The following is a 27,233-nucleotide window of genomic DNA, read 5'->3' on the forward strand; positions in this document are numbered from 1 at the left end:
CCTCACGCTCTACCACACAACCCGGTGATGTTCTCCGAATGCTTCTGGTCATCAGCCCTCTTCTCCCAACACTTCAGAAATTCTCTGAGGGTCCAGATTACACTTCCGACTTTTGCATTCATCTAGCACTGTCCAGAACCCCAGTAGACTCTCAAATGCCTGTCCCACCGTTTCCTGGTTAAATACATTTAGTGTTTTCTTCCATGAAAGATCTCGTTCAGAGTCTGCTGATCTGATGCCACAAGCACCTGGTAAGAGCACCTAAAAGGCACCATCAGGATAAAAGGGAGGTAAACTAAACCGTAAATACAGCAACGACAGGCGTTAAGTATCACGCATCAGTAATAATATAAATCCTAAATGTCCCCAAGATGCGACACAGCCTGCCCTCACTGACACGTGCCCAGGAGCGCTCCTTTCTCCCTCCCGCAGGTGCCAGCGCCTCTCTTCCCGCCCTGCACTCAGCCCTCCCCTCTGTGCTTCCCTGTGTGCCTCCTGCTGCTGCTCCCAGGCGACTCCCTTTCCAAGGCCCCTGGCTGCCTCTTCTCCCCCAGGGCAGCCAGGTTGGGGGCATGAAGGGTCTTAGAAGAGGGGCTGCTGGTTTCCCTGAGACCAGACCCACCACGTTCCTCAGCTCCTTGAGTGATGCACGGTCACTGCAGGAGGCCCCAGGACTCCACACAGGGCACAGATGAGTCAGCAAGGAGATCGGCAGGACAGTCTGTGACTCAGGAACTCTGGAAGCCAAATGACTCAGTAACCACGGCCATGGCTGGACCAGTAACTGTTCGTGCCCCACAGTAACACTTCACTCTGCTATCAGCAAGGTTCAGACTGTAGCGTTCAACCCTGTATCACCACCCACAAGTGCTCGGAAGATACAGAAGGTAGCCACGGAAGATACACATCACTGTATCACTAATTCCTGTTCTCAACTAGCTCAACACCTAGTTGAAGGGAACCTCACAGGAATGAAACAGGCCTCCGGCTCTTAAGTCAGACATTTACACTGATTGTGAGCACACAGCCAGATACCAAAGGTAAAAAATCAATCAATCTCTAATGAAAAGCAAGTGTGTGTGTGTGTAGAGAGATCTGGACACTCATTACTCCCATTTCTAACTTTCCCCTTTCTGGATCAATACTTCTTTCCCTGCATCACACATGCATTCAATTTAGCCTATTTGCACAGAAACCACAGGGTTAGGGATTCTGCTTTTGCATGCACCTCCCCAGTTTCCCAAGTTAATGGCATTCAACCATCACCCCCAGGATATTTCCAGATGGGCCATCACTACCAAGCTGACCCCAGCTGGGGTTCAGTGCATGGCAGTGCAACGCCACGCTGCCCTTCAGAGGACAGAAAACTACTCGGCGAACATTTATCAGGCAACTACTGGGTGCCCAGGATGGAACTGGACTCTGAAGCCACCAAGATGAGTCAAAACTAAGCTCTGAACGCAAGAAAAGAAAAAAAGAAGCCAAGTAATACCTGAATCAACGTTATTTCTCTTAACCCTTTCAAAGACTCTGAGATAGGTATGCATTAGTTCCATTTTCGGATGAAGAAACTGACGTTCAACAACGGTAGGTCAAGGTCAGGGAGCTAGTAATTGACTAGTATTCAAATTCTGCTCCAACTGCATGCTTTCTTCAGGGAGAGGGATGCCAGTGTGATTGATTAAGCTAAGAATCTGGAGATGGGGGAGAGTCCCTAGATTATCCAGGCGGCGTTAAATGCAATCAACAAGTATCCCTACAAGAGGGAAGCAGAGAGAGGGTTGACATAAGCAGAGGAGAAGGCAATGTGAGAGGACGGAGGCAGAGACTGGAGTGATCTGGCCACAAGCCCAGGAATGCAGGCAGCCACCAGAGGCAAGAGGCAAGGAATGGACTTTCCCTAGAGCCTCCGGAGGGAGCGCTGCCCTGCTGACCACCTTGATTTGGGCCCAGAGAAACTGATTTTGGACTTCTGGTCTCCAGAATTGTGAGAGAATAAATTTCTGTCGTTTTAAGCCATAAACTTTGTGATAATTTGTTACAACAGCCTTGGGAAACTAGAACAGTATTCTTCCTTAAAGATGAAACTGTGAAGAAAGTTCCAGGCTCTTTGTGTCACAAGCACTTGAATAGAACTGGGAAGTACTGAGACCACTTACGGAGCTTAAAGGCATTACCCCAGGAGCAAGCATAACTACAAAACTAATTCTACTTCTAGGCTGATCACTCATTAAGGAAGTACAATGAACAGCCATTAAATTAGTGGAAATATAGGTCCCTTTTCACCAAAACAATTCAGAATAAAAATGATCTATGGGAGTCTTTATGGTTACAAATTAAAACATCCACAACCCAGCAGAGAAAAGAGGATTAGCCTCAATTTGATACTCGATTCCCAGTTTAATTTTTAAAGAAATACACATACCCTGAAGAAAATATAGAAAATGGATTCGTAGGAAACCAAGAATTACTACTATACAGGCTTTTTGCCTCATGAATTGTGCGCTGATACACTGTGTCACAAAAACTACTTGAAGCCTCAGTCTCCTTGCTGGTAAAAGGAGAAAAAAATGTTGGCAAGCTTTTATCTGCTTCCAGAGGAAGCCATGAAGGATAAAAGCACGAATCTTTGCCAAATTAAATGGAGCACATTTACTGCCAAATTAAAATCAGCAGGACTTACAGCTACAGCACTGTCACTACAGGGATACTGTGTGTTTTTCCAGTTACTCGGGACTTCCTGATAGGTGTATTCTTAGGCATTTTATAACACTTGTGGCAACTGCAAAAGGGTTTTGTTTCTCCATTTTATTCTCCGAGTGAATGTTGCTGGTATGTAGGAAACCTGTGGATTTTTTCAAGTTGATTTTGTACATGTCACATTATTATACTCAGGAATTTTTATAATTCTTAATCTCTTTTTCTCTCGGATTTTCCAGGGAGATATTCAAACCATTTGCAAGTAACGATAGTGCTGTCTCTTCATTTACAATAGACAATTGTAACTGGGTAGGACCTCCAGTTAAAATACTGAATATTAAGCAAGCATAGCACGTATCCTTGGTTTATTCTAATACAAACGATGTGTATACGTTATTATACAGTATATAAAAGAATATGAAAAAGAGGATATTTTAATGTTGCACCATGAAATACAGTTTGCTGCATGCTTTTAGTAGATGCCCATTTTTACCAAATAGAGAGGTTTCCTTTCTAATTTGCTAATAGTTTGTTCGGTTTTTTAAAATCTGGGTTGGGTAGTGCATTTCATTAAATGCCATCTGGGCATCTATCGACAGGAGTGAATGGTTTTATCAATGACTTCCTTAATGCAGCGGATAACAGGGACACAGTTCCTGGGGCTGAACCACGAGTGCCTTTTTGGAATAAGCCCTACTAGGTTGGAATACGGCATTTACCAAATACGTTGCTGGATTTGATTTGCTAATATTTATTTAGAATTTCTACGTTCAGAATGAAGTGGGGTTTGTTTAGTGCTCTCCTCTGCAAGTTCTGGTGGCAGAATAATGCCAGAACTTGTAGACTGGCAGAAATTATTTTCATATTCTCTGTGCTCTGGGACTACGTAAATAAGTAGCTCACTCTAAAGCCATACCTTCCAACTGAATAATTCATTTGTTTCAATTACTGTAATATAAATGTTTTCTTTTAATGGGCACACAGTATAACGAAGAATGTTAAATACTGGTCAATAGTACCAGATTTCAGCGCCAACTTCATAACCTACACAATTTTGGACCTTAGGAAGTAATTTTTGTTTATACTCTCAGGGATGCTAAAATAAATGAATTCATGTGAATAAAATGCTCTTAGGAAAGGTAAACTGTCTTTAAAACACAGGTATTGTCTATAGGTACCTTGTCTCCTGTTAATAGCACTGGGAAATAAATCACAATATTGTTTTCTAACTTTTAGGACAAAGACTTGCAGTAAGTAGCAATTCAGCTTCTCACAAATTATTTCAGAACCCTGGGAGAAATTCCAGATTTGTTTTTAATTAGTAATGTTTATTTTTTAGAGCAGTATTAGGATTATAGCAAAACTGAGCAGAAAACTCAGAGACTATTTTATTATAAAATAGATTTTTTAAGAATGAAAGAGTTGTCAGTTTCTCATAATTGTGTTCCTGCAAGTTTCTTATTATGTTTAAGAAAGAAAATGCTATTTCTTAGGAATATATAATTTTACGACTGTTAGTTTAATTGTCAAGTACCATAAAGTTTTAAACCAGCTTTGTTCCATTTAATGCATTTTGCCCTCGATTTTTAAATTATCATTGCTGTCATTTTTTAAATTTATGTATGCCTGATATATTTTGTCTACTCTTTTACTTTCTACTTTTGTATCACCATTTAAATTTTTTTTTTTTTTTTTTTTTTGCGGTATGCGGGCCTCTCTCACTGTTGTGGCCTCTCCCATTGCAGAGCACAGGCTCCAGACGCGCAGGCCCAGCGGCCATGGCGCACGGGCGCAGCAGCTCCGTGGCATGTGGGATCTTCCCGGACCGGGACACGAACCAGCGTCCCCTGCAGCGGCAGGTGGCCTCCCAACCACTGCGCCACCAGGGAAGCCCCATTTAAATATTTTTAGTTAGCTTGTATATTTATTTACTTTGTTGGATTTGTCTTTTTTATGCTGATCTGAGAGTTATCTTTTATATAGCAATATGGTAAACATAAATGGATTTAGGTAACTAATACTTTTCATATTAATTTAACTTCTGTTTTTGTTCCCTTGACACTTTTTTCTTATTATACTATGTTTTGTTTGCTTCATCCTCTTCAGTCCTTTTTTTTTTTTTTTTGGCCACACAGGTTATAGGATTTTAGTTCCCCTACCAGGGATCAAACCCAGGCCCATGGCAGTGAAAGCGCTGTGTCCTAACCAGTGGACCACCAGGGAATTCCCTGCAGTCCTTTAGAAAATGTAAGTTGTCTTTATAATTCTGCTTGTGGTCACATAGAGGTTAAAAAAAAACAAAACTAGAGAAATTCCATATTTTATCTAGCAGGTATAATTAGGAGCTGTTTGAGTTAAGATTCTACCACAAATATACAAGTGTGTGCTCTTGCCTGGAGAGACAGGGGACAAAGGAAAATGAAACATGTAATACAAAGGGATGGACAGACCATGGGCAACATTTTCAACCCAATTAAAAAAGATTAAGTTATTCTGAAGCTATTTCCACATTAATATATTTTTAAGGTCTTTAGAAAGTAAAGATCTCAAAGTACAAATATGAAGACACAGTAAGTATGAATATTTTTCAGAGTTAGCACCGTAATCTTGGGGTTACTAATGTTACATTCTGTTTTACTCAAAGATTTTCACTAGCAATACCAAGCCAAGAGGATTCTCTCAGTTCAGCTACCTAGCAAAAGGTTCCATTTCTAGGGCTGCAAAAAAAAAAAAAAAGTGAACATGGAAACAAAGCCAAGTTCTTTCAGGGGCCTGGCCCAGACTCTAGTGCCAAAGGGACACCAAGTTCCAGACTTGCCTGAATCTAAAATGCCAAGACTCCACTTCCCAAGCACACAGTTTCTTTCTGTACCACCTCCAAGTTGCATTTAACATTGAATGACATCACTAACTCACAAACAAAAAGGTCTCAGCTCAGAGCCAGTCTGCTGGTATTCAAATGAGGCTGGTGTCACCTAATTCTGTGGGTTAAACTCCAGAGCTGAGAGCACCGGGCAGTGGCAAACTGAAGGATGTTCACCACTGCAAACATCGTTCCTGTGGACCCGGTTGCTGGGGAAGGCGCTGCCTGTGTGGATGGCGCTAACGTGCATTTGCTTTAGAGGATTTTCAGTTCTGTTAGACAAGTAAGCTTGTGAAACACAGGCACATTCTCTCAAGATGTGTTAAGTAACTGGTCAGCAAAGAGGTTGTCAGATGCAGGCAGAATTCCCGAGATGTGTTAATACAATAAGTACTTAGCAAGTGGAGCGTGTGTGTGTGTGTTAGAAGAATGAAAGGGCAAAGAGATATACTCAAAAGACCAAATACACAAAACACACTACATGGTCAGAATACTAACTATACATGAGAACTGAATAGCCATGAGGTCTTAAATCTGACCCCCCACTGTTGATGCCTATCCTGGCACCATGTGTCCTCTGCCCAAGAAACACCAACAAAACCCATGATGGTCCATCCATTTAATTAGCTGTGGCCAAGTGTACTCATCCCTGTGGGTTTCTGATCAAGTGTGTCACTGGCCCAGGGCAACTCGCACCTATGGGCCCTTCTCTCCTTGTACCCCCTCTCCTGCCAGTGAGGAAGGCTGATGTGCAGAGTGAGGCAGGACACTGCACATCGTGTACCCAGGACCCAGGTAGCGGGGCCCTTCCACCCCACTTGCACCCTGTCCTAAGAGTGTTAACCCATGCTACCTTTTCCCCCTTGCTCCTGGCTGTGTTTTATATCGATTTAGTAAGCTATGTGATTCAAGCCCATTTTAATTTGGCCTGGGAGTCTTTCTGTCCTGGGACCTCTGGGAGAACCTGCCGGGTAATATATTTGGAGGCTACCAGGGTACCAGTGACATCTATGTGAAAAGAAAGAGGAAAACCCCAAGTGCCTGGGAGGAGACACTCTCATTGGCACTGCTAACTGTTACGGGTTGAACTGTATCCCTCCCCAAAATTCGTATGTTGAAATCCAAACCCCCAGGATCTCAGAATGCAATTGTATTTGGAGATAAGGTCTTTAAAGAGGTAATTGTATTAAAATGAAGTCTTTAGGGCAGGCCCCAATCCAATATGACTGGTGTCCTTATACAAGAAAAGGAGATGAGGACAGACGTGTGTGCATACGGAGGAAAGACCATGCGAAGACAGAGGGAGAAGGCTGCGCCCACGAGCCAAGGAGAGAGGCCCCGGAAGAAATCAACCCTGCCCACCTTGAGCTTGGACTTCCAACCTCAGGACTGTGAGAAAATCAATTTCTGTTCTTTGTTATGGCAGCCCTAGGAAGCGAATACACCACCTAATTATCAGAGGCATCCTCTCTTCAGGGAGCCATTCGCCCCCTCTCCACCCTCATGTATGTGTTGGGAATGGAAAGGGTCCTGCTTCTCGGAAAAATTTTCTGGTCTCAGAGAGTATGAGTACCCGAGCGAAGCCAGGTAAATCACAGTACCCACCCAGCTCAACACCCACCCCTGGAGTTTTTCTTACCAGTGATGAAGGTGGGCAGGTGTAGTCTCTGTCTGTGCAGGCACTCACATATGTGGTGCATCAGTTATTTCCTAAGGTATATTGTATAGTAATGTGCATAAATAGTAGACTACCTGCCCCAAAGGTTTTACCAATTTACATATGTGCCAACAGTTTATAAAAGGCCCATTTCCCTAAACTATGTTTTTAATACTAGCCAATCACTTTTCAGTGTTGTTTTAATTTGCATCTCCTGGATTGTATCCTGAGGTTCATATGATATTGGCCATTTGTATGTCTTATTTTATAGCTTGTCTGTTTCGGTGCTTTGACTATTTTTCTTTTTGTATGGTTATATTTACCCTTTTAATATGTTCTAATTTTGCAAGAGCTCATTCTAAATTAAGGATGCCAAGACGTAATCATTTGTTTCCTAGCTTTACTTTTCTAACTTTATCATTTTTATATAATATATACGTTATTTTGGGGTCAATTCTACAAACCTTTTGATCAATGTATGATCGATTCTATCAGTCTTTCCCTTAATGTTGTGGTTTTAGAGTTATGACCACACAGTCCTTGGTGGGGGATGATGGAGCTTTTCCTACTACTATAAACACTGACTCCATGAATTCTGCATAATTAAGGAAAACTTTTCAAAATGCCATAAATACATGGGCTGCTCCCATTCTGACAAAAACCCAGGAGCTAGAGAAATAGAACAATCATTACAGCACAACTAAGTGGGAAGAGCAAGAGACCAAAGTGTTCATTCACTACACACACACACATCCTCTCTAGGAGCCAGGCACTGGTCAAGGCATTTGAGATAAACAGTGACCCAGAGAGACAAAGTCCCTGCCTTGTGGAGCCTCTGTTCTCCTTGTAATGTGGAGAGAGAGACAAGGAGCAAATCAGGAAGACATCTAATGCCGTGTGTCCAATGAGGATGAGTCTCTGGGCAGACACGAGGTGGGTGGTAATAAAGGGGACAGGGTGGGCATGGTGGGAGCTGGTGGTGGTCAGCTACCCACAACCACCAGCCATTCATCTGGCCCTTGTTACTGTCTTGTACAATTACCTTTTCATGCATTTACACTGCTAACTTCATAATTAGATGATAAGTTCATTTTGGGACACAAGCCTTTTATAGTTCTCTTGGCATCCCCCCAGAAGGCCTTTTCCATAACAGGCTACAAATCTCTGATTACACACAAATAATGGAATAGTGTAGTAATGTTTTCAGCACCTCCACACAAATGGACAGCAACCCCCATGGAAAATGAGTTATGTAACCAAACAGAATAATGCACCAGCTGCAGAATTTCCTTGGTCTCTCAACAGTTAGGCACATGATTCTGACAAAAATCTGTGATGGAAAGTGCTTTATACTGAATTTACAACCAAGACAAGATTCTGTCTAAACAGGAAAATCCCTGACCAAGCACCATGTGCTTAGTTAGCACTTAGCTGTATCCATGTTACATTACTTAAGGCTGACAGGGAAGGCACTGTCCTCTTTTTACAGACAAGGACACAGGCTCAGAAAGCTCTGCCAGCCAGGAATTGGAAGAGCCCATTTGAGCTGAGCTACACTATGGTGCCTTTTAAAACTGCAGAGAAGGAATTTATGAAAATAGCAGTACACTTAAAAGAAATATGTTTATGTTAAAGGCACTATCAAAGAATTTTAAACAGGGAAAACGATAATGCAAAGAATAGAGAAAAACGAGTCTACAAAGAGTCACACTACTCAAAATAAGACAGCAATTCAAGATAAACAGATAAACCTGGAAAACAGATGGAGAGGATTCATGTCCATACAGACTTTTATGAGAGAAGCAAATAGAGGCCATAATCAGGAAAGTGACTTTGAACAGTTTTCCTAGAACTGAATGACGTTCTCTGTGAAGGAAGTCAAATGGGCGAGCTGGTATGTGGGTTTTTCCAAAGAGGAATTAAAGACAAATTGTAAACAGCAGAAATAATGCCAGGTAGTTACAGTTCTGAAGGTTCAAAATCCATGACAAATTTTTTAGAAAAGCTTTGAGAAAATTCTTTCCTTTTAAAAAGTGTACAATTCAGTGGCTTTTAGTATATTCACAGAACCATGCAATTTGTACGCTGGAAGAAATCTTAAAAATCAATGTAGCCTAGTTTTTCTCAAGTGTGCTCTACAGAATGCTTCTAGGTCTCACAGGCTACAGTATGAAAAAGAATTTTCCTGGCCAATTAACTTGGGTAAACACAGCGTACTTGCAGACTCTATCTCCCTCGTGATGCAAAACTAAAGTCTCCGAGAAGCCCCAGGATATCCTGATTTCAATGACATGGAACCTCTTTTCCTGGAACATGTACTAACTAGTCCGTCAAATCAGTGCTCCCGGTAAGATGTTTCCGAAAAACACTGATTTATACCAACCCCCCTGATTTTCCAAATAAAGAACCAGAGCCAGAGAAGACTGGCTTCACTGAGGAGTCACTGCTCTTCCAAACTGACGTGTGAGCGACCATGTGGAAGTAGAGAGGGTTTTCACTCTTCACGAACCAGCCAACACCAAATCTTCAGGCTTTTAGTCCAGTGCTCATTCTACAATGCTACGCGCCCAAACCTGAAGGTCTGAAGCTGTATGACAACAAACTCCCACAGCTAACAAGTCCTCTATAAGAAGCCACAGAGAAATGAGGACTCGTACACGAAACAAAGAAACGCACAGATTTAGGAAACCAATGTGCCCACACATTGAGAGTCCAAAATCATAAAGAAAGGCAGAAAAGTTCAATATGATACTATGAGGAAATAGAGAATTTCACACATGAGCTCTGGACAGGGGTAGGCAAAAGTAGGGAACACTATGTCCTAAAACTAGCTCTGTGCCACCCGGCAATGGGAGTTTGCTGTACACTTACTGTCCTCAGAAGAGTGAGGAACGAAGACATGAAAGAAACACTGCCTGCGTGGATATGTGAACCCATGTTCAAAATGGCAGACAAGTAAAATACAGTGATCACCTTTCCAATCAAGCATTACGGAAAAATCTGCCCCTGAATAAGCAAGCAGAAACGGAAACAAACAAGAACAATAAACACAGCCCTGAGAGCAAAGGAAAACAACACGTGTGCTTCATAGACACAATTAAATATGAACAAGAAAGTCCTCTATGAGAAGGGAGGCTGGGATTGAGAAACCAAATCAAATCATCTGTTGCTGCCGGGGTCACCCCTACTCCACCCACATCTCTCCACCAAATGCTCCAGCCCCAATGAGCTTGTATCTCTCCATTATCTGTCCTTTTCTTGGATCTGGGCTTGAGTGCAAGCTCATCCCCCATGCTCTCACCTCTCACCTGCAAACTCCTACAGACTCTTCAAGAGCCAACCCAAATACCCCCACTCCTGGGTCATCTTTTCCAGCTGCGAGGGTTGCACCATGGGTGAGCCACACCATGCTTTCCCTTCCCATAGGCCTGTTTTTATGTTTCTCAAAGCCTGGCCACATCTGCATCTGCTTACATGCCTGCCTGCCACGTGGTCCTGATCTCCCCCGGGGCATGAGCTCTGTCCCTGTGGCTGCTAACGCATCAGCCCCAGCAGCAGCCCCAGCAGGGCTGTGGTCATGTCTTTACACCAACAAGGACCCACGCTCAGAGCCCCAGGACAGCACGTGCCTCCCAGATTAGCACCTCCCTAAATCTCAACAGGGAACCTACGCCTAAGGTACAAACCAGGGGCCCACCTCAACAAGGAGGGAAGTGAGGCTTAAAGAGATTAAGCGTCTCGTCCAAGGTCACTCAGCCGAAGTAGAGGAGCCAGGACTCAGCCTGGGCAGTTGGCCTCCAGAGCTGAGCCCTTAGTCATGATCTGTATCTTATTATATCACAATATCACAGCCCCCCAAACACTCTCGGTTAACCAATGAAATGCAAGCTGAATTTCAAGGAATACAATCGAATCCCTAAACAAGAATACTAATACTTCACTATTCTAATAAGACAAATACAATAAAGTATTAAGAAAATGAACTATAAAACAAGCTAAATTAAGAAAAACTAGAAAGAAAATGGAAGTAGAAAATGCATTGATAAAAAAATCAAATCTCTCTCTATAAAAGCCCACATGATAATCTAAAGCCCAATCATAAAATTAAGAAAACACAAATTTATAAAAATACCACCACAAATAATAAAAATACCACATTTACATGTCTGGAAATAGTCATCATATGTTTAAAAATAAGTGGAAATGAGAAAAAGTAAAATATAAAACTAAGATGAATGTAGCAGTAAGTAGATGTCTTAAATTAAGATTCTTGAAGAAATAAGATAAATTATTAAAGAATTTCAAAAGGGTACTTAGCAATGACTAACCAAAAAATACATTCAAATGTTTAATTACCTTAAGTGACTTGCTTCTCCAAAATGCAGGAAAAAATTCCATTAATCAACTCATTTTTTTAAAAATATCAGGTTTATTTCTAAAGCCCAAGAATAAGCTCTCCTGAATATTTATATTTATACTAATATTTAAATGTGTTATTTGCTAGTAAGTTACACATATGGTTTTTTGCACATATATAATATTACATTTAGAATGTATATATATATATGTAACTTATCAGCAAATAAAAGCTAAAAAGAGAACTGGGTTGAGAGAGAAGGCCTGAATTCTAGTTCCTCCTTAATCCAAAATAACTATATACACATGCACATACTTATTCTATCTGAACCCACGTTTACTATATATATGACAGGACAGATGCAGGTAAAAAAAATTATAAAGTAATGAGAGAAAGAGTGACATGACTAAATGAAGAGATATTCTCAGAAATGAATAAGAAATATTATAAATATCAATTAAAATGTCCCTATAGTATACAGAACCCGACAAACTGAAAGCTGAGTATATGTGAGAAACAAGTGGATAAAAATACTAAATAATATATATTTTTAAAGGCAACAGTGATGTATTTATTATATTTAAAACATAAAATCACAATTGTCAAAACCATGTAATATTCGTTTTAAAACATCTATAAAAGGTATAAAATAAAGCTATTTCAAAAACAGATTGCATCTATCTTAAGGATTTAGTTCAATAACAGGAAGAGAAATACCCTTAAATTAATGTTACTATTCTTGAATCCAACAGGTATCAGAATTAAACCACACCCACCTCCACAGGCAAAGAGGTATGAGAATGTAAGACTTCTTAAAACATCATTTTACAATCTGAACAAAATAGTCTATGTGTCCCAGTTTGAGAAGATAAATTTTATTTCTGAAAAAATGAAATCTACAGTACTTTCTATCACAGGGAAATACTGGGAAATCATAGGGGAACAACTGTTAAATATCCCAATAGCCCAACAGCCCAACAATGGGAAATATCAAATTAGTAACACAATGGAAATCTAAATAGTTTCCATACCAGTTGTTTACAAAAACTATGTTAAAACATGCAAACATTAGATTTGTAAGCAAAAGTGCCTGAAGTCTAATATGTGTATGTTAAAGATCACAAAACAACTTGAAACAAAACAGCTTAGAATTTAATTATTGCTGGGTTATTTTTATGAAGTTGCTTAACATCTTAACAATAAAGTATTATGTATGTGTTTTAAAAAGAGAGGCCCCGCCTTGTCACCTGTAGCATGCAGAAGGACATGCTGTGACAACCCGGTTACTCACACGTGATTCAGCATTAATGTCACTGAGTAGCGGAATCGGTTTAGCAGTATTACTGTCAAGGACACCTAACAATAGATCGTGCATTTAACCCCTACCCTTAGGACCAGGGTTAACGTAGGCAAGGGAAAACTCCTCCTCTTATGCACATTTAGTGAGCTTAGGGATCTAAATCAATGTTAACCTTCTACTTGCTTTTCAACCCAACAACTTGTAAAGATAGAGTTAAAAGAAGAGCAAATGTATTTAACCTATTAGCAATTTGGGTTATCATCATCTCATTTCAGTGAACAGAGTCATTAAACCACACGGTATGGATTTATCACAATGGAAAGTGAAGACAAATATATCCTGCACCTCTCCTACACCATATTAAGCCAATCTCTCATTTTGTGTCCTTCTGAGAATAAATGGTAACCCTATTTTTCCTGGTGCCTGAAGTAATAAAGAGAACCACATAGGTCGGAAGAGAAAACTACAATTAACAGAACTTCAGGGAATTGTTTCTCTTCCTGCATTGCCTTTTTCCTGATCCTATAAATAATAACATTACCTCATGCTGGCAAATCATGCTGTTCAGATACAAGAGGCAGGCTTGCTCATCAACAGATGCAGAGAAACGCTGCCACCCAACACCTCTGATTAGTCAATATGCCCCCGAGTTGGGTGCATGGGCACAGGCCTCCCTGGGTTTGGCATTTCTGTGCTGGCCCCTACTCTCCATGACCCCCGCAGGCCTCCTGCCTCTTGTCTCTGTCTGAGAAACTCATCACCAAGGGGATCAACCTTCACCTTTCTGCCCCTGCCACAATCATGAACTAAGGAGCTAAAAAGCAACACAGATCTCCTGCTTACTGTGGGGAGCACCAATGAAAAATGTAATTTCATCAGTAAAAGTCCAGAGAGAAAGGACTACAGCCTGAAATGATGAGTGGGAGGAAGATCCAGAGCCAGAACACACGCACGCTGGGGTCAAAGCGTAAGGGCCTTTCACACAGAACCATGCAGGTAACAGAAAGTAAGGAGATGGCTGGGACTTCCCTGGTGGCGCAGCGGTTAAGAATCCGCCGGCCAATGCAGGAGACAGGGTTCGAGCCCTGGTCCGGGAAGATCCCAACTAAGCCCGTGCACCACAACTACTGAGCCTGTGAGCCACAACTACTGAACGCCTGCACGCCTAGAGCCCGTGCTCCGCAACAAGAGAAGCCACCGCAACGAGAAGCCCGCGCACCAAAACAAAGAGTAGCCCCCGCTCACCGCAACTAAAGCCCGTGCCCAGCAATGAAGACCCAACGCAGCCAAAAATAAAAATAAATTTATTTTTTAAAAAATCACCTCAAAAAAAAAAAAAAAAGAAAGTAAGGAGATGGAACACCAAGGTGACAAAGTAAAGGTCAACCATCAAAGCCATCCCTGCAGACATTACTCATGGGGAAAAGAAACCACATCCTATCACACACCCTGCTCAGAAGCAAGGACCGGGGGGAGAAATACAAACCAGAGCAGACTGTGCATGAGAAGGTGGCATTTATCAGAGAGAACCAAAAAGGCAGCTTTGAATACGAGAAAGATGGTACGAAAAGGCCACACACACACACAGACATGGTAAAGTTCACTAGGACTCCCTCAGTGTGGCCTCAAGGCCTTGTGCACACTCCCACTTGGTCCTCGTGAAGTAGGGCTGTCTCCGCTGTAACTGAGGAGCTGTTATAGCACAGGGTCCACCAGGCTGAGCTCAGGGAGCATAGGGGCTCAGCCTTCTCACCTTGCCACTCCAGCAAAGAGCACAGACCTCATCGATATCCAGGTCCTTTTTACTTCCTGTAAATTTATTTAATTCCTTTCTTTAGAGTCACACTTCTTTAGCCAGCCCATCAGAATTTCAATATCTGATTCAGTACCCTCCTTAGTAGGCCATCCTCTTACACCAAATGTCAAGACATTCTTGCACCATCTTCTTCTGCATCGGTAGCAGAAACAGGTTTAGGTTCCACCAAGAAAAGTAGACAGTCCTTGATAACCAGCTTCCTCTCTTAAAGAAACGCCGTCACTCACACTGATCAATGGACGTCCTGCCAACAGACTCATCTGTTCATTTGACAAACACCCACTGAGGGCCAGGTCTTGTGCTGGGCCCACTTCTGCTCCTGAGAAGCAAATGTGTGGTTTTTTGATGTCACCATGCAGGATATTCAGAAAGTATGGGTCCAAGCTAGGAAGACAGTCTCAAAGTAAGAGTTCCCAAAGTGCATAAAGTAACTTCATTAGAATATGTCCATCAACTGTCATTCATTCAAATATTTGAGCGTTTAGAGACAGATAAGTAGATTAATATTAAAAATTAGTTTTATAACCAGTCACACCATACAAAGTATGTATATGAAACTATGTATACACACAAAACCAAGCATGTGTATCTGTATATTATATACTAAATAGACTGTTAAAGCGGGAGGAGGGGGGAGTTGTGCAAATCTGTATTGTTTAGAGAAAAAAGAGGAGAGAATTAAAGTTTATTAAAATGTAGACTTGTCCCTAATACCTTTAAATAATCAAGAAAAATACTCATTAATCACTTGTACGTTAATAGACTACCACTACCACCACTACTGTAGGTTTAATGGGATGGAAATAAATATAAAATTCAAAATTATAATTATCAATTCATATTTTAAAATGGAGGTTGCTATATAACCCTTGGGTCAACTTCCTAACATCTGTGTGCATTATGGAAATTCAGGGAAAAGTAAACATGGGTACGGTACAGTAGCTATAGCCCCTCTAGCTACACACACGCATCTTACCCATCACAAGCCTAGCTCTACTGACAACTCTCAACACCAAAACAAGTTCTTTCTCCTAAAAAGAGAGCAAATTTGGTAACACTGCTTCCCAGGCTTAAGCACTCAGTAAGAATAACAACCACCATCACACCACTACTTGGATAGCGTTTATCACATGCTAAGTACTGTGTGAACCCATTTATTCCTCACAGCAACATGCTAAGTCACATGGGAAAAGTCAACAGGACACGTAAGGAGGGTAAGGCAAGAGGGTGGAGAGGGCCAGAGGTGGGGGTACTTCAGACACGCAGTGGGGAGAAGCAAAGGTGGTAAAGAAAGAAAACTCTTCCTGCAGTCTGGCCAAGACTCCCGAAGAGCAGAGAAGCTTGGTGTCCTGAGATGCACAAGGACCCCGTGTACCACCGACGGCATAGAACTTCACTGCTATGTCAAGTCAGGCCACAACACCGGGGAATAATGAAGACACGGCCACTAGGGTTATGCAAGTGGCAGGACAGGGGTGGACGTGTTAAAGACCACCCTCCCCTACGGATTCCAAACTGTCCCAAACAATGAAGGGCAAAGTATGTAAAAAGCTGTTGATGACACTGAAAGAGAAAGTGGGCACCTGCACATGATTCGAAAATAACAAGGAAAGTGAACACTAACCAGCCCGTGTTGAGCTAGTCACCCTGTATGAGGGCAAGCTTACATGAAAGCAGCTGTGCAAATAACTTCTTCAGTGACTCAGAATCTAAAAAGTTAAGTCCGTGTCATATGATGCACCTGTCAAAATTAGAGCCCCAGACCATGTTCCCTGGAGCCGGTCCATAAAAAGGTCTCAAGGCGCCCTCTCTCTAACCTAAATGCTCACTGAAAAGGAAAAAGGTTTTCTGTAAACAAATTCATCAACGAAGCCCTGTGTGTTTTCATAAACTGAGTTGGGAGCTTAGAGGCCTTACAAAAAGCCTCTGAAGCCCCATGTCACAGCCTCTCTGAGCAATTCTTCATCAGCAAATGAAGGATGCCACCAGCTGACACCTTCCTACATGCTCACCTGGGAAGACGAACGAAATGCCACTGTCCAGGCACCGTAATACCTCAAGTTAGCCCTAAAATTCTGTTATCCTCTAAGACTTTGGGAAGAGCCAAACAGAAACAACTGTCACACTTCACTTGACCCTCAGGCCACAGCTCACCAGTCAAGAGCAGTAACAGGTCTTTCAGTCTTTTTTTCTTAAAACCAAGTATCAGTCGGGTAAGCAAACTGCCCCATGACAAAGGAGTTCTAACGACCACCACCGGCACTCAGATTCCAACCACCACCGGCACTCAGATGCCAACGACCACCAGCGCTCAGATTCCAACCACCACCGGCACTCAGATTCCAACGATCCACCATGAAAGAGACTGACCGTCTGCTGAGAGCGATCATGGTCACTGTGTACCTCCCCAAACCGTGCTTATAAGAATCCTCTGATGGTGCTGTGGCTTCCTCATTTCTAGAATCATCCCAACGACAATGAATGACCGCTCACTGTTAGCATTCACTCCGTCCCTAATAGGGATGACTTGTGGACAAACTAAAATCATGCCACATTGAGTTTCTGGAGAACAAATAAGTTATTAATTTTGCTAAAAGTTAAGCATTTAAAAAAAATATTTGTTTGTTTATTTATTTGGCTGCACCGGGTCTTAGTTGTGGCCTGCAGGATCTTTAGTTGCAGCATGCGGACTTCTTAGTTGTGGCATGCATGCGGGATCTAGTTCCTAGACCAGGGATCGAATCTGGGCCTGCTGCATTGGAAGCGTGGAGGCTTAGCCACTGGACCATTAGGGAAGTCCCAGCATTTTTGTTTTAAAATAAAAAATTAATGAAAATGGGAAGCATAATGAAATATAAATCCTGACTTTTACATTTCTATTTAACAGTTTCAAAACCCAATTTAGAGCATTCATTGATCAAGGGAGTGAGGGGAGAGACGTCTAGTACGTGCCTGATGCTCTGGCCTCATTGCTGTGTTGTACACAACTGTAAACGTCAGGCTCTCACCCCCACTAGGCAAACCTCCTTTGAACACTAAACCTAGTATCTTCGAGTTCAGAGTTATTCAGAATGTCAATTGCTTAAAGGAAAGGCATTACACATCTAAGAAAGCATTTACCCTGCACCCAACTTTCATTTCAGAAAAGGTCACTCAAGTGAGAAGGCTGAGCCAATTAAAATGTTCCTTTTACGGGGTTATTTCCTCTTGCACAAACCCAAGGGAGTAGAGAAACCTGAAGAGCTTGAACATGCTTCCCTACATGCAGGACCGTAACCCTGAGCTTGAAAGAAAAACACACTAACAGCAGACTGGATTGCACAAGAGACTGATCTACGTTTTTAAGAGAGCAAGAGAAAAAAAGAGCAATGTCACTGAAGGTACGTGGGCCTGAATGCCAAGAAAAACAGTCTCAAAGTAATGAGAAGAAAAATGACTTGGACATGGGCTTAAATAAGTCAGATCCTGGAGAGCTTTCTGTGCTGTGTTTCAGCTGTAAATTATTAGTACAATCTTTAAAATACAATTTCCATAAATAAAGGGAAGGCGTCCTCAGATTTAAGAAGGCACTCCATGAAGGAAAGAAATTATTGGGGAAGTAATATACTCTCCACTGCCAACAAAAAATTAGTGAACGCATCACCTCCTGTGCTCATGAAAGCGTTCCTAGGCAAAAATCTTCCAAAGCACTTGTGGGTTTTTTCGATGGGTGTGCTGAGAATGCCTGGTTAACTGAGGGCAGAGGTTATTAAACCTCACATTGCTGCACTACTAGCTACTGGTGAGCCTGTGGGTGGTAGACCTCAGAACAGTCACCTTCTTTCACATGCATGATTAATTTCTTACAAAATTTTCGTTTTTCTTCAGATCCTCATGCCCTCAAGCAAGCAGACAAAAAAAGAAATGCAAAGAGAAGCAGAACCCCCTCAAAGGCCAGGGCGTACTGTTTTTCTGAAATGAGACAGCCTGGCCTCGCTTGCTGGGTGACCTCGGAGGTCACGTGAAGCCCGCTAAGATCCCTGTTTATCTTTCCTGTAAGATGCCAGGGGATGATTTTCTATCTCTGTCGCAGGCTTGCTCTGAGGATCAAATGGGATGGTGTGTGTGAAACCTCTGGCACAGGACCTAGACACATGCATGAAAAAGTAATACCAGCTACTACTATTTCAAAGCCTTTGCTGTCCTTGACATTTCGGGCAATAACTTGTGTATAAATCAACTGTCAGCCAGGATGAACATTTGGAAACAGATTATTAGTAATTCCAGAGACGGAAAAACAACATATCTCATGTTCTTTAACTAAGACGCTCCCAAGGGCTCCTGTGCCTTCAGCTCAGGTGGCAGCATCTCGTCTCATCAGCACCAAGGGACCCCGGCCCTGCTTCGCCCACAGCTGCAGAACAGAAGGTAACTGACTAACACCCCGGGTTCCTGGAAGAGGCTCCCACAGCAAGGATGCAACGCAAGGCACAGAAACAAGATGTTACTCGGCCCTATGACATTCGGGCTCCTTGTGATACTACCCCCCCACAAGTAAGAATTATAGATTCGATCAACAGAAGGCTTTATTTTTAAAAAGATGGGGAATGCACAGTACCTCTAATCGTTGTATGCGTCCCTTGAAAAACATAAAGAGGGAAGAATTTGGATAAGCAGCTTCTTTTTTGAGAAGAATTTCCTTCGCTTCATCCAGGCCTGCTTTGTTATCACTGCCATCCAGGGCAAAAAACGGGCGGACCACAGTATGATACCAGAGCAGCGCTAATCTAAAGGAAGAGGGAGAGAAACCGTGAGTGACAATGACTTTTCTTACCGTGTTTCCACTCTTTAAAAAAAATCAGTGTGTGCTCTTCCAATACACACCCCTTCCAAAAAGCTCACTAGGCAGTCTCTGAAGAAGTAAAATCAGTATCGCCCCCCATCTTAGTTTTAACAGTATTTGGAAAGCCACAACTTTAGAGCACAACATATAAATCAGCATACTCCCATCGGATAAGAGAATAAGGTCACAGAAGCAAGGAGCTCTTCTGAGGCTTCTAGATGGATTGCTGACGGTATCGTTTATGTAAATCTCTGCATTCTACACCTTACTCGTCAACGTGTAAATTAGAAACAGTAATTGGTTACCGTGAATTTACTATCCCCTTCAAATTACTCTTTGCATTACTTTTTACAAAAGGAAAATGTTTTCGCTAGCGTTCACAAAAGTTAGAGTGTAAGCCTCAGACTGAATTTAAATATAGGAACCACAGGCAAAATTGTACAAAATTGGGTTAAAATAAGTGAAAGGACCGCATGAAGGGCCCTTTCTCTAGCCACTGAGGCTGTTCAATTTGAAAACCAAACAAATAAGTAAGTTACTTAAAATTCTCCCACTTCAAACGTGTCCCTTTCAAAAAAAAAAAAAAAAAGCCACATTAAACTAAGTAACAAAATAGATTCCCTGGGATCGACTTTAACCAACTGACAAAAACGTTTAACCAACACAATATTTTTATGCAAATGTATGCTTCCAGCATGTGCATAAATTTGGTCCTCTTCTGGAGATCAGACTAATTTACATTATTATTAACTGAATTCATTCCTTTCTCAGAAAATATTATTAAAAAAGACAAATTATCATAAGTTACAAATCTGTTAAGTCAAATTAATAAAGGACCACTGTGTCATATAATGAGTTTGTGGAGGTATGAATATTTTTGCAATAAAAAATTAATGACCTTTTTAATAGCTACCAGCTGATTAAGAGTTAACATCCAAATTCCTCAATACTGACATGAGCAGAAATACAGCACACTAATGTTCTCTGTGATACCAAAATCTTTGGAAAAATTCTGATAAGTGGTGTAATGTCAAAGGACATCCAGTATTTGATAAAATTATTCTAACTGCAAATGGTAGTAGATATTTACCAGATGGAAAAAAAATCACATCATTTTTAACTGATGAGGAAATGGGTGAATCCTTGCTCTGGACGGTTATAATGGCTTCTTCACACTTTTTGGTTTAAATAATTATCATTTAAGTTTAGTCTGAACAACAATAACTCAATTTAGTTGAACACCACAAACTCTCCAAGCTACATGTAAGAGACCAATGGACCAACCAGAATCATCAAGGAAAATTACCCAACATGAGGATATAAGAATAGAAATTTCAGAATCACAGAAGAGTCTTATGAAATGTATATCCCCTTAAGTCCAAAAATCAGGATTATCAATCTCAGTGACTGGTCAGGGTCACAAAAACTTTATAAATCATGATCATTCTGCATGTTTAAAATACAGGACTCAACAACAAAAAAAAAATTTAAAAAGAAAAGAAAGAAAATGGTCAAGACGGACTTTCCACAAAAATAAATAAGTGAATAAATAAAAATAAAATAAAATACAGGACTCATGAGACTTAAGAACAGTGCTGGCATGGCAGCATGTCAACCAACCAAGCATTTTACCTGAAGTTTCCTATAAAGGTTTTGATTGTCGTTCACTTACTTTCAACACTATATTATCTACCAAAGCATTGCAATATAGCTACTCACGTAGCTAAAGGGGCCTTCATGTCCTTACTTTCGCTTGCATACATCAGTGAAGAAAGCCCCTGTAGGCGGTCTCCAGGAAAACCCAGCAGGTTGATGATTTTGAGCAGGTTTGGGGGCACCATGGATATGCAAAGGTGAAAAAGGCCATATCCAAAGCTCACAGCACCTTTCAGTCTGTTTAGAGACTCCTCAGACACCCCTTCAGCCACAATGTGATTATCATTTGCAGCGTCAGAAGTCAAGGGCTCTTCCGTTAGCTTCTTCTGATACAGCTCCTGGAGGGCATTGATGTCCAAATAGCATTTATTGTAAATCTTCCAGGCTTTCCTAAGGATCCACCCACCTTTTATGTATGCTATAAAGAGAAGGGGAGAAAAGTATGAAAAAACAAGTATTCAAAACAATTTTCCTACATTAATAATAAAGATATTGAAGAATGACCTGAAAAAACAAAATTTTAAAAAACAATAAAAATTATTACCCATCATGAAACCTTCTGTTCTTCATATGGCTTAAATTCCTTATTTGTTGTCTGTTTCCCTTTACTAGTCTGGATGACCCCTTGGCAAGAACCATGTATTATTTTGTTCATTGTATCGAGCCCCTCACGCCGAGGTGAGGGCATAGCATCTAATATCTGCTACATGAATGAATGCAAGCATCATCTGAATCGGACTTTTTTCCCACGTATTCTGTGAAACCCTCTACCACATCCCTGAACTACCTGAACTATGGCGCTTTCCGGATAAAACTCTTAAATTTGCGTACCTTGTGCTTCATCCCTCCTCAAGAGCAACTTCTAAATCTAAATTTGCTGCTAAATTTATACCCAAGCACCAAGCATGGCGACTTGCCAAAAAATAAAACAAGCAAAACAAAACGATTAATAGTCATCGGGTGAACAAACGGCCAGTTTATTAACAAAAATGTCATCAGCGTTAAATACAAAAATGCAAAGAATCCCCAATGCATCTCTATTCAATGCCTATTCGTGGCTTAACCGCACCTAGCGAGGCTGGGGGGCTTTATCTGGTGTGTATGACAATGGAGCTCCCCCACTGCCCAGCCTAGAGAGCTCCAGGGAAGGAGGGTGGCAAAGCAGAAGCTATTCACACCGCAGGGTGAAAATCTGTTGTTTTTAAAGCCACTTCCCTTTATTTCTGTTAGGCCAATTTTCTTAACATAGCCACCTTGAGAATGTGTGCCACAAAGGCAAAGGGAGAGATAAACCTGGGATTTACCCTGCTCCACGCCCCACCGGCCCCTCTCAGGTCTGAGTCCTGCCTCACCCTCTCCTGCGAACATCTTTCCCTTCTGATGAGGAAGGGAAGTGGGGGCGTCGATAGACCTGTGCTTGTCTGAGTGCATCACCACCACATATCTGGGGAAAAGGTCCTCCACAGGGAGTTTTCTGTAAAATGGTTCTCTAGTAACTATAGAGGAGAACTTGGCACCGTTACCAATAATGGTACTGATACTCTGACCTCAAAGCACAACAGAAGACAACAGGAACCGTGTACCAGGCTTCCAGGCCCTTTAGAACAGCAGGGAAAGAAGTGTTTTAATTTATTTTTGAATGACATAAAATATATAACATAAAATCTGATTTATAAAAGTCCAATCCCTGAATTGAAAGTGATCTAAGATTATATGGCATGTGCAGAAAAGAATTAACATAGCAGGCCTATTGCTCTCCTTTGAAAGGCCTGTTTACAAGGTTGGCCCTTGGCTGGTATCTGGGAACTTGGATTTGGGAGGGGTCCCATCATTCCCAGAACCGGTAAGAGGGGCTCACTGTGCCTACAGTTTGCATGAACAATGTTTTATGTGGACACCTGCTTTCCTTCTGGAAGTCTGGGTATGCACCAGGCAGCGGGGTGCCTACATGGTCAGTCCCCAGTAAAAACTACAGATGCTGAGTCACTAACCAGCTTCCCCAGTTGGTTACATTTCACAGGTGTCGTCATAATTCACTGCCAGGAGGATCGTGCGCATCCTATGGGGCTCTTCTGGGAGAGGACCCTGGGAAGCATGGGCCTGACTTTTCCTGGTCTTCGTCCCTGTGCCTCTTCCCTTTTCTAATTTTGCTTTGTATCCTTTCACTGCCACAAATCATAGCCATGAGTATTGACTATCTTCTGAGTCCTCCTAATCACTGGTCTTGGGGACCCCTGATCCATTAACTCAAGCTACTATCTTAATTAAAGTATCAATTTTCTGGCAAACGATGACCGTATCTCCTATGGGATCACAATTCAAAACACAACCATCCCACAAGTTCTGGGTGATGAATGTCCTGTAGTCTAAGTGCACTGCAAAGATTGCTACATGACAGGATGAAGAAGTAAAATAAACCAGTCTACAAAAGCTTTGCTGGCGGGGGGGGGGGCGGTACTATGTGTATAATTTATTGTTATAAAAGTAATACATATCTGAAACAATTTATTTTTATTCAGTTCAATTTAACAAAAATATTTACTGTGCTAATATTACTTTTAGGTTCTAGGAGAATCAAAGAGAAATAAGACATAGATCCTGCCTTTAAGAGGCTCAGTGACTTTTTCCCTCCTAAATGGAAGTATTGTGGGAAAAAGAGAGGTTTGAGAAAACCTAACCTTGACACTTCTTTGTATGCTAGCAAAGTGCTTAGGTGAATCCAATACACCCACAGACAAGAAAGGTGACTCTCACTTACGATCCAAAAAGCCAGAGATTGAATAGAAAAACAGAAAAAGACCAAGAAAAAGGAAACTAAAATATATAGTCCTGAGAACACAAAAGCAATTGAATCTAACTGAAAAGAAATAATAATTGGCTACAGATAAAAAATGAAATAAAAAGAGGAAAAGTAAAATTGCAAAACCCTAAAAATGTCAACGAGCTACTAAGTTCCTATCACATGCCTAGGACTGTGCTTGGCACCTGAGGGACACAAATGAACTATAAGACATACATCTCAGCCCTCCAAATGCCCAATAAAATTAGAAAATAAAAGTGAAAAAAATGTGTGTAACATAAGACTATATACGCATATGTTTATTTATATGGTCCACTGGGTCATACATAGAAAAACGAAAAACAATGTTGAGATTATGAGTGAATTGCCCTTTCTTTATTTCCTTTTTGACAGTCACTTGTTTTCTATGTAATAAGCACATACATAAATTTAAAAGTGCAAAAGAAGTACTGCAGGATTTCAGTAGAAAACTTTACTCCCTCCTGTCCCCAAGCCTAACTGGAAAGTTAGAGGGAAAAAATTAACTCCATTTTATCCTGTATTTTCCAGGCTGCTGTCACTTTATTGAGGACGCACTCAGGGAAATGCAGCATTCCAGGGGAGAGCAACAGGAATGTAAGTATGAAGGGACAGATGGAAAGCTGTTCAGAGGCAGAGTGAATCAGGGGACAAGCTGGGCCAAGGATGGGTGCAGGGATGACGCACGCAGTGGTACCCAGCTAAGGGAAGGACGCCTGCTCGGGAGAAGCAGGGGCTCCCTAAAACTGGAGTTAAAGGGACTAGTGTTAGGGAAACAAGCTGTAGTACTCCAGATCTCAGGTGAAGTTACAGAAAAGAGTGGCAGCAATGGAAGCAACTCAATTAACAAAAGGAAAAGAAAACCAACATGGTAAAAACCCATTTTTACAGAATAAAAATGAAATTAATTCAACATCTTTAATTTCTTGCCTAAGATAAGAGCTTAGATGTTAACATTTATTTTAAAAGCACATGTTCAAGTCTCCAGTAACAAGCTTTAAAGTCCTGAACTTGAGCCGGGTAAATAGAACTCAAAGTTTTGACTCATCGAAGATTAGAAACTGAGATGTGTACAAAGTTAGGACCTAGAGAGAAACAGATTTTGTTTTTACCACTTTTTAAGTTCAACTCTGCACTGAAACAGGTCCCAGGACTCGCCCGACTCCATGTCCCAAATGCGGTGACCGAAACATCTGAGCTCAGCCAGACTCCGACGGGAGGAGCAGAGGCTGCGTGAGGACCGGGTGGAGAAGTTGCGCTCCGGGCCCACAGCACCGCGGCCCCAGCGGGAGGGACGCTTAGTCAGCTGATGCCCAGCAACGCGACCAGGAGCAGCCTCTGCCCAACAAGCAGAGAAAACAGTTGAACACTGGGCCCCTCAATCTGCACGGGCTCTCATAGGCTCCTCTGAAACGTCAGACATAAAACATTCAACCATCGTGCCTGCGTCCCCGGAGGGCTGCACAGAGAGCAGAAAACCACAGACCGACAGCCCTCCCCTGTCAGGGGCAGCCTCAACCAACCAGAGATGCAGGAGAGATGGGAAACCCTGTCCCCATAACGGGGGTGGGAGTCCTCCCCTAGAAAGGACAAGAGTTGTCTGGAAAATGGAAATATCAAGTTACACTAAATGGATCCTGGAATAAATTTTGTAAATTTTTTTTTTTTTTTTTTTTTAGTAGGGATTGTGTCTGGTGAGAGGCCCTACCATAGCATTCTGTCTGTTTGCTTGTCCTGGATGAGGCTGGTTAGTCCTGTAATGGAAGGGAAGTTCAGCCTTGGCTTCCTTGTGACCCACATAACAGACTTCGGAAGGAAAAAAAAAGATGATTTAGTTTCCACTAGTCAGCCCACCTCCTCATTATTACTTTTACCCCCAGTCAACAGACTTCTGGTAGACTCCCTTCTCCAATCCCAACTATTCTTGGGGCTTCCTAGGGCTCAGTATCATGCATCTCATTCCTGAACGACATCACCCTTCCTCCATCCCTCTCTTTAATTCACATTTATATACCCACCATGTGTTAGGCAAAGGCAGCATATCAGGTGACAGGGACACAGAGAAGACAACGGACTTCCATTCTCTATAACCCTGCTCAGGTTCAGGATTAGGGATCCTTGACCTTCCCAGCAGAGTTGAGGAATTGCTCATTCCTTGTGCAACCTCTCCGACTAACTTACATGTCTAATGTCTAGTGGTGAAAGTATCACTCTGAATGAGAACTTATTTAGTCCTCTTTCTCCCCCACTAAACTCTCAGTAGCCTCAGGGCAAGAGCTACATCTCATTCATCTCTAGACCATTAGCATCTATCACCTTCCAGAATCTGACACATAGTAGATGCTCAATAAATGTGGAGAAAAATAAAAAGATAGCAGGTAGACACAGTCCCTGCCCTCAAGAAGTTTCCCATCTGTTACTGTGGGCAGACATGTAAATACAGATGTGTACAGTTGTGTGACGACTGCTCTAACTGGCTATGGACGGGGTCCAATCAGAGTAACAGAGGCCGTATGATGAAGTCAGTGAGGAAGGAGAACGTGAAGGGAGTAGACCCAGGCTGCACCTGGGGAGGCACAAGAGAAAGACAAAAGGGGTTCCAAACCGAGAGGGCAGCGCACACCAAGGCCCGAGGCGGCAGGGCCTCAGAGACCCGCAGTCAGCCCTGCCGAGCTAGAGGCGGTGGCGGCGAGGTAGGGGGCAGGTTCTTCCATGCCACCCGAGGAAGGAATCTGCACTATTCCTTGTAGCCGATGTTGCAGAACAGCTAAGTGTCTGAAGCACAGGTGTAACAAGGTTTAGAAAGAGCGCTCCAGGGGCATCGTAGAGAATGTGGTCTGGAAAAGCATCCGGGCCAACAGGAGGCTGTTCTACTCTCCCAGGGGCTCATTCCATAGGACGGAAGGCGCACGTGCGCACGGGGGCTGAGGGACAAGGCCCCGAGAGCCTCGGGTTTCTGGGCCATTGGGAGGCTGGTGGTTCATGTGACCAAATGAAGGTGAAGAGAAAACTGTGAGTGCTAGGAATTCAGATATGAAATAAGAAGTCCACAGCTCAGGTCCTGGTTCTGTCATCACTGTGTAAACCTGTTCAACCTCAAACAAATCATCCAGCCTCAACGGCCTCACCTGTGAAACAAGGAAAACCCAATCTCATTTGAGGAAAACTTACTGAGCGTTACCTTATTGCCAAGAATAGTAAGACATGGGGCCGATCTTCAAGCCCAAAGGAAATACAGGAAACA

The 27,233-nt window shown here is 42.1% G+C and overlaps 1 protein-coding gene and 1 long non-coding RNA gene across 6 annotated transcripts in view; one reads left to right on the top strand and one right to left on the bottom strand.

Moving 5' to 3' along the window:
- The window catches only part of TTC39C (tetratricopeptide repeat domain 39C), a 101,464-nt gene that overhangs the window by 18,086 nt on the left and 56,145 nt on the right, over window positions 1-27,233 (bottom strand). For 4 of the 5 annotated variants that reach the window (XM_067699483.1, XM_067699484.1, XM_067699486.1 and 1 more), the window contains 2 exons: window positions 21,235-21,589; window positions 19,291-19,459 (listed from right to left, as the gene is read on the bottom strand). In XM_067699483.1, coding sequence (XP_067555584.1) covers window positions 19,291-19,459; window positions 21,235-21,589 — 524 coding nt within the window. Of the gene's footprint in view, window positions 1-13; window positions 358-19,290; window positions 19,460-21,234; window positions 21,590-27,233 lie in introns of those variants that run through there. The other variant, XM_067699487.1, reaches the window with a different exon arrangement.
- Window positions 17,931-25,649, top strand: LOC137203400 (uncharacterized). Its single transcript, XR_010933081.1, has 3 exons — window positions 17,931-18,073; window positions 18,561-19,482; window positions 25,134-25,649. It is a non-coding gene; the product is annotated as an uncharacterized lncRNA (long non-coding RNA).

This window comes from Pseudorca crassidens, chromosome 12, assembly GCF_039906515.1.
Source record: "Pseudorca crassidens isolate mPseCra1 chromosome 12, mPseCra1.hap1, whole genome shotgun sequence".
NCBI lineage: Eukaryota > Metazoa > Chordata > Mammalia > Artiodactyla > Delphinidae > Pseudorca > Pseudorca crassidens.